Source organism: Cinclus cinclus, chromosome 5, assembly GCF_963662255.1.
Source record: "Cinclus cinclus chromosome 5, bCinCin1.1, whole genome shotgun sequence".
Classification (NCBI taxonomy): domain Eukaryota; kingdom Metazoa; phylum Chordata; class Aves; order Passeriformes; family Cinclidae; genus Cinclus; species Cinclus cinclus.
In genome coordinates this window covers 46,854,559-46,867,998 of record NC_085050.1, presented here as the reverse complement: position 1 = coordinate 46,867,998, position 13,440 = coordinate 46,854,559, and the positions used below count along the sequence as shown (strand labels likewise).

Genomic DNA, 13,440 nt, shown 5'->3' with positions numbered 1-13,440 from the left:
AACTTCAAAGACAGCAGTTTTGGTAATAACAAAAGATACTTTAAGCTGAACAAATAGAGCAGATTCAAAAAATCAGGTTTCCACCTCTGTTGGCATTGGGAGACTCAGGTTCTGAACTTTGTGGAGTGCTGCTTGGGCACTTCTGTGTGCACCAGCAATGCTTTCATAGTGACCTTAATGCATGAGACCAAGAGGAGAATGGGCTGCTAGTCTCAGTGCTCTGCTCCCTCTGATTTTAGCCATATAGCTTGATGCAAATCTACATCACACTCTGTTTCATAAGGAAGAAACACTTGACTAAGGATGTACTTAACAAACTAGAATGTAAATGAAACAAATATATATAAATAAGAAATTATATCTGATGTCCTTGTAATTAAGGAAACTTCTCTGATTCTGCGGCTTCCTGGTCAGCTAAAGCCATGCCTGTGGATGGCATGTAGTGTGAGGTTAGTTATTACTATACAGAAAGTGGATAGCTTTGAAGGAAAATGCCAAGGAAGCATTTTGTTCCAGTTAAGTATGAGCTTAGAATAAATTCTGTGATGTACATGGAAAGACCAAGTTCCCCACTAAAGTGACTTCAGTATGAAGTCATGTTGATAGATTAGAACAGAGATGAGTTCAAGTTAGTTCAATAACCAGGTAAAACGCTTGATTGAACATTCGAATATGAGAAGGATCTTTGGTGTAAAGACTTTTCTCCTCAGACTAGTCGATGTTGAAGGGTAAAAAAGGAGACGTTCCTGTGTTTAAGTGGGTTCTGTGGTTGTCCTGATGAACAGTGAGTGTTTTAGGGTGACCAGAATAGCTTTACAGAGGAATATTGTGCATGCATCTCACCTTAAGTGATCAGGGAGAGAATACTTAACTATCACAGGTTTGAAAATACAGTTCCTTCCAGTTCAGTTTGCAAAACACACTGAAACCTTGGAATGGCCCTAAGGCAATAGCAGCTCATGGAGTAAAGGTATGTTTACCCAGAAAGGAGTTTACTTAATCTCAGAGAAAACTGTTGACCAGAACATGTAGATGCAGGTCTTGCATGCATGTTTTGGTTTGTTCTTTTTCTTGGCTGGCAAAAGGCAAGTAAGTTTAAAAAAAAAACAACAAACAAAAAAAAAAAAAAAAGAACAGAGAGAAGAAAAGAAAGCATATCTGGCAGAGTGTAAAAGGTTACTATGAGAGAAAACTCCAAGTTTTTCACTTGCCAGCTGGCCACCTGTCAACTTCTAGAAGAAGGGCTTCATAGCCAGAATTCTGCCTTCAGCCATGGCATGCATGGACATCTTGCAAGGAAAGAGTAAGCTAACAAGGGAAAAAACTTGTCCCAAGTGCTCTCCCAGCCTTAATCTGTCATCAGTAGATTACATCAGCACATGGATTTGTCTCTTTAGTAATGCTTAAGGACACTGCCAGTTAATGGTCTGGTCTGCTTGCGAACCCTTGTGTTGCAGAAGTCTGCGGTCTGCGTCAGGTGCTTCCTTTTTCTTTTCCTTAAGTGCACCATGTACATGCATTGAAGCTTTCTAGTTTTTGTGTTGGAGCAGGCAGAAAACAATCAGCCAGTTCTGGATGCAATATTAGTAGCTAGACTATTGTGAGAAAAAATGTCTCACAGACTTGGCTAATTCTCTCAATTTAGAAGAAGGGCACGCGGAGTCTTGGCTCTGTCTCATCAGTTGCATAAGGCTGGAAGTCAGTGGGACTAAGTCTTGTACGACTTGCTCTGGAGGCTGGCTTTTCACATGGCCACCTATTAATGTCTTGTGACCTAAATACTGAGAGACAGAGGTAGCAGGATGGTGACCAATACTGGTACTCCCTACAGACTTAAGTGGACCCTGCCTGTTAACTGTTTATTGCAGTAGTGGCTTTGAGAACTCCTTTAAACTTTTTTTCTATTTAGTTGGATCTGAAGTGTGCTGATCATCTGGATGAAAAAAAGGGTCAGCATCTCCTTTGTGATAGAGGAGTAACAGCTTTGAAATAAGCTGTCTGGAATGATGGGCTGAGACTAGTAGAAATTGTTGCTGTCTGGACTGTCTGCAGCCTGTGGTCTAGTGTTCAGATGGATGCTCTGTGTGCACATGTCCCTTGCTGTTACTGGGTAAGGACGGGTTGAGGCTGGCTGCAGCTTTCTCTGCAGCTGGTGCCTTGCCTTGGCAAACTGAAAAAGTGCCTATGGCAGAGGCAGCTGAAGCGGGAGAATTAAAAATAACCAAAAGGTAGATTCTGGGCTTAGGTACTCAGTGACAGGCCTGTTTCTATTCTGGGATGAGGATAATTTGCACTGAACTCATTATGCCATGACTCTCCCTTAAAATGCCTTGACGGTCAATTTTGTTCCAGTTAATAAGGTCCTCAAATGTTAATGAAGGAAATCAATTTTCCATGGCTTTGTCTTGCAGTGGTCAGAAAGTGCTGTGTTGCAGCCTGCCAATTCAAAAAGCCTTTCAGATATTAGAAGGACAGCAAAACATTCAACAATTTGAATGATGTCTTATTTTCTCCATCTTTCCACAGTGCCCCCTTTCATTTTATTAAGAATTTATGCCGTGCTTTGTGCTTGCCCCCTTTGGTCACATCCTTTCTCCATTATCTGCTCTGGTCACTAATGGGAAGAGATGGATTGTTTCTGCCTTCCCTACTGCACAGGAAGAAGAAAGATGGAGTGCCCAGCAAAATAAGTAGAGATGAAGCTGGACAAAGGAGGCTACTCATGCTGAAATACTATTTGAAAAATAGAGTTTCATGGAAAAGAGTGGAGAAATGGCATCTTGTTCATCCTCTTTCCTCATCTTTTTGGAAGGAGCAGTAGCGTCAAAAGTCACAGCCCTCTCTCCTCATGGCAATTTGCTGAGATGTCAATGATACCTGGCATACACGCTGTCTGCAGTCATAGACTCTTATGGACTGCAGAAGGAGGGAGAGAGAAGTTGCATTCATTGTGCAGCCACATTGATGGTCAATCACTTACCCGCACTGTCTTAGAGACAGGTTAGATAGCAACTATCTTTTATTTCTCGGAACTGCTTATTGTGTACTGCCAGCAGGAGATGGAAGGCTCAGACTTTCACAACTGCTCCTGGAGTTACTTTGATGGAGCTGTTTTGATAATTTACTGCTCTCTGCATTTGTGTTTGTGAGGCTGCAAATGGGAGGTACTAAATTGTGTGGTTTGGAGAAGGTAAGGGTTCTTTTTAATTTGCTTTTAATTAAATTCCATATTTAACTATAGTTAATTTCTGTGTGCCTGAGAAAAATATAATTAACTAATGTTTTGGGGAAATAAAGGGTTTTCCAGGTTTTGTACTTGGAAGCCTTGTACTGCCACACTGGTAAGGGATGATCTCAAATAACTCACGAGGGGAAAACTAGTGTATGAGTTGTAATTTGGTATTTTGAATTTGAGTAATTTACCCCCTGTAGCGGTTGAGTTGAACATCCAGAACACTTTCCACTCAAGCTCTCTAGCCTGAGGTGTGCTTGATCCAGTGCCAAGGGCTTCCCCAGAGCTTTTGCAAATGCTAGGATGGATGTGTCAATGTCCTCTTCTGCTGTGACAGTGATGCGTTAAGAGCTAGCTGACTTTATAATGACTTGGAGAAGAGGGAGGGTATTTAACCCACTTAAACCTTTCAGACCATAGCTGCTGTTTGTGTGAGTCTTCCATTCCCTGAGTGGCAGAAAATAAGAGTTAGTGATTGCCAGGTACAGCATCTGTCTGCCTGTGTCTCCTGGACAGGCCTTGCTGAGCACCTTTCTCTCAGCCCTGGGCTTTCTGCCAGGGTAATTTGCCTAGTAGCTCCTTAAGTAGGAGGTAAACTGCAGGGGGAAGAGCTGCCTAAGCTTAAGCTGAGCAAAGCCCAGTTTCTGCAGCACCTCTGGGGTTCCTGGCCTGGAGAAGTGCAGCTCTGGGTTCTGAAGCTTGACCTGTCAGCTCCAAGCTCAAAAGCACTGCTGTCTGTTTCCAGAGGTTGTTTTGTGTTTCCTTCACCTCACATGACTTAAGAGCCTTGAAAAAACAATTTCCTGTGCAGCCATCCGGGGAATGTATGCAAGGTGAGCCATATATATGTCCACAGTCAGAGCTGTGAGGCCTAGAGATGAGGTACTGGCTCAAGAGGCAGCTGATGCTATGAATGCAGGAGCTGGAAAGTTGTCCAATGCTTGGATCAACCAGCAGCCCCAAGGCTGAGCCTGTCCCTCTAGAAGTTGGGATGCTCTAGATTGGAGCCGAGTAACCATAAGAGACTGTTCTGTGCTCAAGGAAATTGTTGATGTTTCTGGTCTTGAACCCTTCAAAGGAGAAACCTGTCACATATTTTGGAAAGCTCTGACCCTTGCTCTCTGCACCCTCTTCTCTGTGCTATCAGCTTCTGGTCTTGGGGACTCACCTCTGTAGACTACTCCTTTGCCTTGCAACTGGCTGCCTTTCCTACTCTGCATGTCCAAAGCAAGCTTTATTGTCAAGCCTTCCCTTTATTTTTAAACTATATCAAATCCTAGGCTTATTTGTTCCTGGGCATGTGTTCTACCTGATTTGGTGGTTCTGCTCACCATCCTGCTGTTATGATCATTAACTACCAACAGAGTTTTTCTTCTCTGTTGTCTTTTTTGCTCAGCAGTCTCTCCCAGTAGGGCTCTTTGACAGACTGGGAGTTTTGTTGGGGTTTTTTTGATAGTTCTAAGCTCCTCTGACTAGGGACTGCAACATGAGGCTCATGAAACTTTTGTTCATAATGTGCATTTCACCCTGCACTGTTCCCTTTTATGATGTTTTGATGTCTCTGCTTTCAGCTTCTTTCTTTTTTTGACTATATTTGTAGCCAGGAGAGTGACCTTCAGTGAGAAAAAAATTAAATCAAGGTCTCCATCCAGCCCTCTGCCTCAAGCAGGCCAGGTGGATCAGGTCACTCAGGACTACAGAAATAAATCGAGTGCAGTGTTCCATCTTTCTGGGGAATATTTTTGTGTGTGACATACAAGCAGTGCTGCAAGGAGCGTATTAAAAATTCACACCAGTACAGAGCAGTATTTTCTGTGCACAGTGCTTGAGAATAAGCTTGTGTGTCATGCATACCAACATTTGTATGAAGCGATTAATTAGTTTCATTTAAGCAGAGAGTAGCAGAGAAGATTTAAATGGTGTGGATTAGAAGCAGGCTTGTTGTGAGACACCATCTCCTTCCCTTTCCTTCTGCCAAGACTCCTGGAAGATTTCTTGTAGAGCTGGCTGCAAAGTCCCAATGTGTGAAGGCGTTTCCTGCACTTAAAGCGGAAGGGGAAATCTATGCACGTGGGTATTCATCTCACCCTACTTCTGTGACAGTTTTGATGTAATCGTGTAAGTGGTCCAGCTTAAAACAACAAATAGCCAGGCACAGAAGCTGTAGTTTCTCTAGACCCAATTTCTTTGCAGTTGTATGGATGAAAGGGGATGGGACTGCACTCAATGCAGAGGGGTGCTCTGAGAGCCAGGGCTTTCGTGCAAAGCCTGTTTTCCAACTGCTGTTGGAAACCAAACATGGGACACGTACTTTGGGTATGCAGGCAGCGTTGAAGTGTTCTGCTATCTGTTCTTCTGAAGGTATGACTGCTGAGTGCTATGCTGAGAGATGTCACAAGCAAAGATTAGTCAAAGGAGTCTTGACAGAGAAGCAGTTGAAGCTGAGATGTAAAGTCTATCTCCTGTCAACCCCCCTTGAAGTGGTTTGTGTAGGAGGGCCTTCAGCAAGGAGGAAGAGTGAGAAGAGATTTAGGGTAAGAGAACATAATGAGCACTGAGGCTGCAAAAATCAGTGGGTGCTAGAGTGGTTATAGCAGCTGTAGGATATATGATGGAGTAGGTGGGTCAGTGCTGAAGCAGGGCAAGATGTTAGGAGCAGCTTGGTTATGGCTTTCATGCCCTTGTTATAAAGCATGACCAGTATATCCTCAAGGTCCCTGGCAGACTGAAGAGACAGAAGCAACACCACAGCGCTGGGGCTGGGTCCTACTCATCCACTGCTAGCTGTTTGTCCCTATGGGGCCCAGATCATGACAGCAGGAATGATCGCATGAAAATTATAAATGTCATCAGGTTGATACTGTGCAAAGGTGTTGTCCTGGGAGCTTTGAGGGAGAGGAGATGGCATGACAGGCCAAAGTATCTCATCCCTATGGCTTTGCCACAGATTCTTGATAGATGAATGGGGAACCTTGGGCCACTTAGCACAGCCACTGCAGTAGGAACTGCATGAAGGTGAATGGTCTAGGTGGGATTTTCTTCCTGCATGCAAAACCTTCCTCTCTGTTAGGCAGCCAAGTAGACTTACAGCTGGCATTGTCTGGCTGCCAGCATGGAGTAATCAAACATTGCTACAAGTACTCACTTTTCTTGCTGTCAGCCTCTCTCATAGCTTTCTGATTCGTCATGGGTATCTAGCATTTCATGGATATTTTCTAAAGACCCGTGAAGCGTACTTTGCAGCATGCATGGGTCTGATCACTGGCATGAGCTTTGAGTGATTATGTGCCTGTGTGTTCTGAGATAAAACAGTGGCAGTGAAGAACATCTTGCTGATATAGAAGTAACTGCTTCAGGTGAGCTGGCTAATGCTGAAAGGAAGCAAGCCTTTCTGGTAGAGCCCTGGGAAAGGGTGAAGGCTTGTTCCTGCCTTTCCCTGTGTCTGCCCATGTGTAGCACATTCCTTCTAAATGGTGTAGGCAGAATGACTGCTCAGCCTGTCTGCCTGGGGGAGTTTACAAACCAACTTACGGCCGCAGTCAAACTGACCGTGGTAGTTTCATGACAGGGTCTTGGTTTGTGTCTCAACCTTAATTTGCTGGGCAGCACATATTGCCAAGTTATGTAGACCAATTTCTGTGCCAAAACACCAGGAGGGTGGCCATGGCACAGATAAAACTTTTCTGCACCGTTTGTACCATTGCAAATGAGAGGCAGCCAAGGAGTATCTTCTTAAGCATTTGGTCTCTGCAGGTGCTTTTAACCAGGCTTGGCAGGTGCCTCTCTACTACCAATGGATCTCGGATTTAGATACATCTAAACATCAGACGTCAAGTACCCAGCATGAAAGTGCCTTTAAAAATAGGGCTCGTGCTCTTAAATCAGATGAAAAAGTCTTAGTCATGCAGATTTGTCTACTGGAAAATGAAGTTGTTCTTCACACACTTGACTGTTGTACTCCTTAGCCTTAAGACTAACATTTTTGGTCTTAGTCTTACTTGAAGAAGTAGTTGGAGTTTTGGTTAAAACCTTATTGGCTTCTATGGAAGTTAACATTAAAACTAAATCCATGTTGAGACTAGGATAAGCTTCATGGTTGTTTGTGTTCTATTGCAGGCAATCTTTTGGAGAGGGCAAGCAGAACTGAGGTTTCTGGTAAAATCTGTGACATGCTCACAGGGGAATATGCAAAATAAAACCTGTACATAGGGGCAGAACAAGTACTACAGACACAAGGTTCTACATTTAAACTGCATTTAAACTTAACAATTAAACCAAGCAAACACCTCCCTGTGCCAGCTTTTCCTTTTGTATCAATCATTCCAGTACCTCATTGGATCTCCTCTTTCCCATCCTGTTGTTGCCCTGAAGACTTTATTTAATCCCCTACAGTTTGAATAATTTCTGAATAAAAATGTGAGGTTTCTAAAACCTCCAAGGGATTCTGGACCTGGAGAGTTGTATCCAAGCAGGGTGTCTCAATGCTAGTTTGTTACAGCATACATTACATTCCGTATTGCAATGGGATTTGCACTGGCTTTTATTCAGTAATGATATGAGGTGTGATTTAGATAGTTGTACCTAGTTTAGTATTATGATTAGTTTGTGCAGCAAAGATGACCAGTTTGCAATGAGAAGGCAATGAGAACAGTATAGTAAAGCAGCAGAACATTTTTTAGCTGAAAGGGGGAAGAATAGTAAGGATGTACATGTGACCTGTCCACTTGGTGCATGGTATGTCTTATGGAGAAATTGTAAGAAAAGTCTTTCTTCTGGGGTGCAAGCATGTATGTTAGCAGGAGATGGGAGTGGGGCTGGAAGAGATTTGTTGGGGGCTGGGTACAGGGAAAGCTGACTTTTATCCCAGAGACAGCCTAGACGCGAAGGTAAAGCCGTGAAGAAAAGGAGGGTGACTGAAGATCAGTGGCAAGGGTTTTGCCTGCAGATCGGACATCTGTTTTACCCTACATCAGTCTTCTCTGTGTGAGGAATCTCCATCTCAGTATTTCTGAAGTGGGAAGATGGAAATAGAAATGAAGGCTCAAGTAGGCAGACCAGTCTTACTGCATTCCTCTGATTTAAGATCTAATGGATATTAGCCTTATCTTTAAAGTGCATAATGGTGCAGTGATTTTGTGATTCATCTTTCAGAGATGGTGCTTTCAGTACAGTTATCAATATTGCAGTTTGGAAGTCAGTCTGGGGTTGGAAACCTGGGAATTGTTGGGAGATTAAGCCCTCTGGTGTATGTGTTTGATGGGGTGCAATGCTTCTTTAAATGTATGACAGCTCATGTAATTGAAGATGCTGCCATGCAGACTTAACTTTGAATTGCAAATGCCATCACATTTCTTCCGGTTTGGAAGGCCTTCCTTGTTTAAAAGCTGCTCTGCCAGTTCACCTTTGAGTGTAGGTGTGAGGTATGGGGAGATATTCAAACCAAATGTGAATTCAGACTGCGGACCAGGGGAGCAAAATGGAATTGCTGGCCCTACAAGTTGGGTACCTCTCAAGGGGACGTGTGCGTATTCCTTGTGTCATGGTTTCAGTTCAACTGGGCGGAAGCACCAATTTTGTGTAGTGGTTTTGGTTTACCAATTTTGAAATTTCCCAGCTAATGCACCAATTTGTGTTGGTGGGTTTGGCGTTGGCCAAATTATCAGTATACCCACTAGAATTATTTATTCATTTCCTGCTGTGAATAGGATTAGGAGGAAGACAAAACAGGCTCAAACTGTAAAGGGTACAAAGAAAAACTTTATTACTACGAACTACAAGAAAAAAATAAGAAGAATCAGAACAACATTTTCAGAACACTTGTCCTCCCACAACTTTTCTTCCACACTAACAATGTGCAGAAACAAATCAGTCAGTTTACCATATCTTAAAGTAGTCTTTCACCACTTGAGAGAGGAGACTTCAGTGTGTGGAGATTTCTCCACAAGAAACAGTTTTCTCGTGGCCTTGATGTCACAGTGAATCAGCTGCCCAGGAGAATGGAAATCTGATCACTGTGGAAAAATCCCCTCCTCAAAAACAAGTCTTCCCACAATCGTTATTGAGGACCATATCAACTTATGGGGCATATTTTAAGGATTATAACAGTTTAAACAAAAACTCTCTTCATCTTGAAAACAGAGGTCTTTTTTCTTCTTTCCGGGGGGGGGGGGGGGGGGGGGGCGCAGCAGGGATCTTCATCTCCATATTCAAACTTATTCATGGGATCACAGCTACTTCAACATCTGCTTACTTTAGCACAAATGCCTCTATTCATATATGCAGTTAGAACATTTCATCCACCCCATAATGCCTTTCTGAGTTATAGGGAAACAACAAGACTCTCTTCTCCATAGCTTAGAAAAGAGAAATTTCATTACAAGAGTGAGAGGCATCTCCATCAGTCCCTTCCATCTGGGCCCTGACTTCTTCCTTTTGTCTGACGTCGGTGTTTTCATGCTGTTTCTTTACGTATCTTCGTCTCGGTCCTTTTCTTTCACTCAGGAGAGAGAACAAAGTGTCTGCACGTTTCATTCTGGGCAGTGAAAGTGTTAATATCTTGCCCGCGCGTGCAGATAGTCATGTGATCCCTTCGGCCGGCCTGGAGCTATTTTGTGATACAGAGTGTTTTCAGCAGCTGCTGGGCCGGACTAGGATTTTAGCCGGGGCCCAGCCAGAAACGGTAGTGTGTTGTTTGACTGCGTTCCACTCACCCCACCCCACCCCCCCCCACACACACACCGTTACTCTGCGGCCGAAGGGCCTGTGGCGGATGGGCCAGGCCGGAGGGGAGCGGCAGGGCGGTCCCTGCCCGAGCTGCTCTCCCGGGCTGTTAACAGGGCAACATTTCTGCCACGGAGAGGGGGAGAAGGGAGCAGCCGAGATTCAACGGCCGATGGGCCTCCCCAGTACCCAGCCATCGCTGGGGGGCCAGGCCAGGCTGTTAGTTGTACTGAGGCTGGAAGGGAAAGAGCTTTCCCGGCGTTTGTTCATTTTAAAATGTGAGTTTCGCACAGGCGTGTCCATTTCTTTCAGTGGTGTAACTGGTTGTCAGTTTTTTGGCAGACATAGAGGAAGCCTTACTGCTCTTCTCAGAAAAAATTACTTCCCTGGGTTGTCTTTAGTGTCAAGCCACACACCTTGCCAAGACCTCCCCTGTTTCCATGTTATTAAATTACGTGCTGTTTCCTAAAAGTGAGAAGAGGGAAGCAACATTTGTAGACCTTTATGCCCGGTGATGGGGCTGCCTGTTGTGCTATTGCTGCACAGGCTGAGCAGTACTTTGAAGTGTGATTTCTTTTCTGTTTTTCCTGAGATGCCGAGCAATAGCCACTAGACAGAAGGAGACATTTTCTGACATTCTTTAACAGTAGAGGAATTTACTGCAAATGCATTTAAAAATGGAGGAGTCCAAGGACCATTTGTCCTGAGTGTTGTAGTGGAAGTGGGTTCAGCTCGCAGTGGCTGCTTGATTGATGGGTCCAGAGAGTTTTGTGTGGAGCTGAGGTTGCAGCCTATTTGTAACTGGTCTGCCTCTAGAGAAAGTCACTGATCGAGCCAGTTCTGACCTGTTGCCTCTGCCTTGGGTAGGTCTGTTTGGCACCCATGCAGGTGCACTCAGAAGAATTGAGCCCTTGCTGGTCATTCCATATTGCCTTTGAGAGCAGACCCTACCTCCCAGACAGGTATCGAGGTGTTTCTGGTGCTGTTGAGTGTATAAGCTGTAGCTGGACTACTCTGAGGAAATGGCATGTTGACAGCTGGGGTAGCTCCCTTGCTGGGGCTAGTCATGTGTGGAATGGAGCTAGGAGGAAACTTGATTTGCTCTGAGCAAGCTGTTGGGGAAATACTCTCCTGGTCTGGGTACATCTCAGCAACTGGCTTTCCTCTCTCACTGTGCTGATCTGTGTCTTCCCTGAACTGCATTCTGAGAGTGTGCCAGCAGTGAGGAGCTGCCAACTTGGCACTTGAACAGCAGAGCTGATGCAACTCATTTCACAGAGGAATACCAGGCAGTGTGAGAGCCCCCCACTGCTACTGACTCGATACAGAGCTGGTATTGCCTCTGTTATGGAAGAGCTGACAGCTGGGAGCTGTGATTTGCATGCTCAGCAAAGTATACCATAGCCAAGGGTCCTGATAGGATGCAGCAGCACTTCCCTGGAAGTTGTGGTAAATGCACCCAGGGAGAGAGGCATTAGGGAGTCTTCCATCTAGAAGCTACAAATCCCTAAGGAGCTCTCGAGGCTGTGTGCAGTGATTCAAAGCAGAGACTGCAAAGATGGCAGATGTTGCATGTGAGGAGCATCATGTCTCCAAGCTGTACTCGGGACACTCACCTTGTTTACATGTATGGTACCTGCTCACATTGCAAGACCAGTAAGCCCTCTTGCAGTGCTCACCAGCATCATTCATAGATGTTTACCTGGTGAGGGGGAGAGGAAGAGTATGCTAAAAGAAAAAATTGCCTTGCTGATGGTTAAAAGTTTTCATTGTTTTCCTTTATTCACAGGAGAACTGCTGAGTCAGCCGAGACCAGAGGGATTGATGGAGATCATCTGTCCCAAGAACGGCAGCGAGCGAGTTAATGTTGCCTTGGTTTACCCCCCCACTCCTGCTGTGATCAGCCCTTGTTCCAAGTGAGACCAGAAAGCAGACCTAATTCCTCTGTCAGTAGACACCAGAAATCCTACATAAAACATGCCTTCACTAAGCACTTCCTTCTGGAAGGTAGCAGCCCCACAGCCTGGGGACTGTTCTGATTATTTGTGGCTATAGATACCCCACTCAGAGGATAAAAAGTCCAGTGAAATGGGCTGAGGTGTTCTCTGAGCTGTGTTGTGCCAGATGCAAGACACACATTGGGCTGGACAGATCAGGAGATAATGCAGTCATAGGTGGGTTTTGGTAGGATGGGACCTCAGGAGATTTCTGTACACCCCCTTGTCAACCAGGACTACTCTCACAGGTAGGTCAGATTCCTTGGGACCTTGTATAGGTGAGGGTGTCATCCTTGGATGACATGGATGGAGGTGCTACCACCTCTCCAGACTATTCTGGGACAGAATTCCTTTCCTTTTGCTCCATCTGAGTATCCTTTATTATTTTCTTAACTTGACTTTCATTGCCATAAGATGCACTATTGGCTTGTGTTCAGTGTGTTCTCTACCAGATCCCAAGCCAGCATGACTCCAGGCTATGGTGGTATATGGGGTTGTCCTGTTGTAGGAGTACAGTTACACAGTAGTCCTTGTTGAATTTTACTGCACTGTTGTTGGTCCAGTTCTTCAACTTGGTGAGGTCCCCCCAGACAGGAGCCCTGCCCTCTTCTATATCTATAGCCTATATGTACTTCACAGAGTGGGAATGTGCTTGGAAAACAGAGCTGTATTGTGGTGTGAAAAAATGTGGAACAACACTCACAAAAGTAGCCAATGCCTTGGCTTTTTGATCCATGGGTTTTCCGGATAAACAGTAATTCAGCCATGGACTGTTTTAATTGGAGTGGCACAAGGGAATTTGGTTGGGAGCTTAGAGGAGCAATTGAGTGTCTTGCTGGTGTCTGCTGCTGTGCTGTATGTGAATGCCTGTTATTGTCACTTCAGTGTCTTGACAGTAGCTTCAGTACCCTCCCATTCCAAAATACCACTCCTGATAGAGAATACTTCAGTGGTGGGTGGTTGTTGAGCTGTGTGTGAAGGTGAGGTTGAAGTACCCACCTGGGGCAGAAAAGCTGGTTCATTTGGTTCTCTTTTGTGTATGTGTACTTGGCACAGCATGTTTCTAATCTGTAGGTGCCATTTTTTTTGTACTGTGCTGTCGAGCTATGCCTCCTATCCCTCTTGTCATCTAGCCTGCCTTCCCCAGTATCTGTTAACTGTGTCCCAGTTTAACAGTCACTCTGCTGGCAGGAACTTGTGTTCTCAAAAAGGTCTGTTACTTTAACTTTACTTCACCTATTTAGAAGCCTAGAGAAAATAGTGTGTCTTAGATTATTCATCACAAGTACTATGAACGCTGCTATATTACTTTATCCTTTCCTCTTCCAGATAAACCATCACTGCTGGTGCCAAAGGTTTTCCACTGGGCAGAACATGGCTAATGCTCTGCAGTGCTTCCATCTTTCCAGTTGTGGAGTTGATGCTAATGGGGATCAATGGGACTTTGGACTTTAGACCCTGAAAGAAATGCTGTGGGGCAGGGGCAGCTCC

General features: G+C 44.7%; 1 protein-coding gene across 1 annotated transcript in view; it reads left to right on the top strand.

The window, feature by feature from the left end:
• MFHAS1 (multifunctional ROCO family signaling regulator 1) overlaps window positions 1-11,912 on the top strand; it is a 30,602-nt gene extending 18,690 nt beyond the window's left edge. The window contains exon 2 of the mRNA XM_062493744.1: window positions 11,742-11,912. Coding sequence (XP_062349728.1) covers window positions 11,742-11,872 — 131 coding nt within the window. The 3' untranslated portion in view covers window positions 11,873-11,912. The remainder of the gene's footprint in view (window positions 1-11,741) is intronic.
• Window positions 11,913-13,440: the final 1,528 nt, after the last annotated feature.